General features: G+C 68.7%; 1 protein-coding gene across 1 annotated transcript in view; it reads left to right on the top strand.

Annotated features, from left to right (window-relative positions):
* The first annotated feature begins 1,589 nt into the window (after positions 1 to 1,589).
* The window catches only part of LOC103899138 (balbiani ring protein 3), a 9,700-nt gene continuing 8,906 nt past the window's right edge, over positions 1,590 to 2,383 (top strand). The window contains exon 1 of the mRNA XM_019472141.1: positions 1,590 to 1,668. Coding sequence (XP_019327686.1) covers positions 1,590 to 1,668 — 79 coding nt within the window. The remainder of the gene's footprint in view (positions 1,669 to 2,383) is intronic.

Genomic DNA, 2,383 nt, shown 5'->3' with positions numbered 1-2,383 from the left:
CCCTGCTGCGGGGTAAAGGCCCCCCCCCCAGCCTGCCACCTCCTGGGTCCCAGCAGCCCAGGGCACTGCGCAGGTCTCGCCCCTGCAGCGGGTCCAGCCTGGAGGGGACTGAGGAGGGCCCAAGGTGGGGGCATCCCAGGGCCCCCCCATCCCTCGGGGCGGGAGCACCCATCCTGCACTGACCACCTCATCACCTGCACTTCCAGGCACAGCCTAGCCCTGGCCGGGAAGGGCTGCACCAGGAGCTGCTGTTTCGGGGCCACTCCCCACCCCGCTGCCACCACACCCCTGTGGGTGAGCAAAGAGGTGCTGCCGCCAGCAGCACCCACTGCCCCCCACGCCCGTCCCTGCGCTGGACCCTCTGCACCGCCAGCAAGATGGCACTGGCATTGCTCTGATGGTCCTGGCCGGGATCCCCAGCACGCCCAGCCCCTCCCAGCCGCGCCATCGAGGGCTGCACGCTGCCCGCACCACCCCACACTAGGGCAAGGCTCCTGGCAGCCCAGGCACAGAGGCAAACCCCTGCATTCCTATCGGCCCCGGCCGCTTCACAGCACTGAAATAGAATAAACTGGCACATGGCCACCTTCTGCTCTGGGTCGCCGTCCCTGTGCTCTGCTGCGGGTTCCCAGGAGGTGCAGGCAGCCCTGGGCTGCGCACAGGCAGGGAGGTGCAAGCAGGTGCCCGGCACCCGTTCCTGCAGGCAGCCGCTGCCCTGGGGCAGGGAGAGGTTCCCGTTTCCATGCGGGCCCCCTCCAGCCATCATCGCCCCGTGGTGACCATCCCACTGGGTCCGGAGGCCACACCGATGTCCCCTCGGCAGTCATGGACTGGAGTGCAGAAACCAGTTCCCTCAGATTCCTTGCGCCAAGGAAGGGCTCATTTGCATTGCAAAGTGTAAAAACCGGGTTGGAAAAGCAGTCACGGGTCGGGGTAGATGAAGCACCCAGACAGGGAAGGGGGCAGGGAGCAGCACCCACATGCCAGGGGCCACAGCAGGACCCGCTCACTCCCCAGTCCCAGCCCAGCCCCATCACCATGCTGGGACACTGAGCTGGCCCAGGACACCTCTCCCACCTAGTGGTGCCGGATCCTGAGCGGTCCCATGCGTGGAGGCTATGCCCAGCTGAGCCAAGCCACAGCTGCGGGGCAGCACCACGGCGGCAGAGCTGGCAGAGCCCCTCTGGCTGCTCCCGCTGCCATGCCGGGGCCAAGCCGTGGGGTCTGTCCACGGCCCCCACCCCAGGGATGCAAGGGGCAAGCAGGGCTAGAGGCAAACCCAGGCAGGGGGTCACAGGCGGCTGCAGCAGGGATGGGGTTGTGTGCCACGGGGGACAGCAGCCGCCTGACCCCAGCTGCCCTCCCCAGCCCCGTGGGTCACCCTGACCCGAAAGCACAGCTCGGCTGGAGATAAGCGGCATGGCTGGCGGGGCGCCGATGGGTTCTGGGAACTGCCCCTCCTCCTGCTCCTGCCTGCGGCACGGTCAGCCTGCCACAGCCAGCAGCCCGGCTTCAGCTGCCCCATCACCCCGGGCACCCGCGCCAGAAACTTTAAACCCCCGGACACGCACGACATACCCGGCAGCACCATGAGGCTGGGGGTTTTCCTCCTCCTGGGGCTCCTCATCCTCAGGGCAAAGCCGGGCACTGCACCACAGGAGAAAGGCGGTGAGTACCGGCAGAAAAACCCGGCAGCTGCCAGGCACAGGCATCCTAGGGCCAGCTCCTTGCACCTTGTCCCCCCCGTGCCCCTGCCATGTCCCCTCTGTCCCTGCCTGGCACATGCTGGCACTGCCCAGCACATGCTGGTGGGGACCGTGTCCCAGCTGGCTGCAGCGCCTGCACCGCAGCCCTGCTGCCTCAGGGAGCCCGCTCCCACCCCGGGCTGCACAGGCATGTGTCCATACCCTGCACCCCCACGTGCACCCCCTGCACCCTGCGTGCACAGCAGCTGTCAGCACCCAGGGGTGCCGCATGCAGCAGGGGCTCTCCCGGCCTCCCTGGGCACCCCTACACCAGCAGTGGCAGACCTGGATTTGGGACGTCTGTGCCTGCAGAGCCCAGCGCCTGTCCTGGCGCCGAGGAGGGGTCTCTGGGCAGAGCAGGGGCTGCACGGTGAAGGCAGAAGTGAGGAGGGTGCTGATGGGGGCAGGTGGGGGCTGGGCAGGGGGCCAGGGCTGCACAGACCCCCACACCTGTGGCCCTGCAAGTGTTCGGGCTCTGCTCCTCACACCTCCCGTCTCTTCCCCACCCCTGCATGTGGCCCCCGACCACGGGGACAGGCCCAAACCCCGGCAGAGGGGCCTGGGCCGTGGGTGCCACTTCCTGGGCACAGATCCCTGCTGCCGGGGCCCCCCCGCCGTGGGGGCAATGACGGGGGCGG

The sequence above is a fragment of the Aptenodytes forsteri genome, unplaced genomic scaffold, assembly GCF_000699145.1.
Source record: "Aptenodytes forsteri isolate BGI_AS27 unplaced genomic scaffold, ASM69914v1 Scaffold483, whole genome shotgun sequence".
NCBI lineage: Eukaryota > Metazoa > Chordata > Aves > Sphenisciformes > Spheniscidae > Aptenodytes > Aptenodytes forsteri.
Note: the sequence above shows the minus strand (reverse complement) of the source record. Positions and strands in the feature narration are given on the sequence as shown.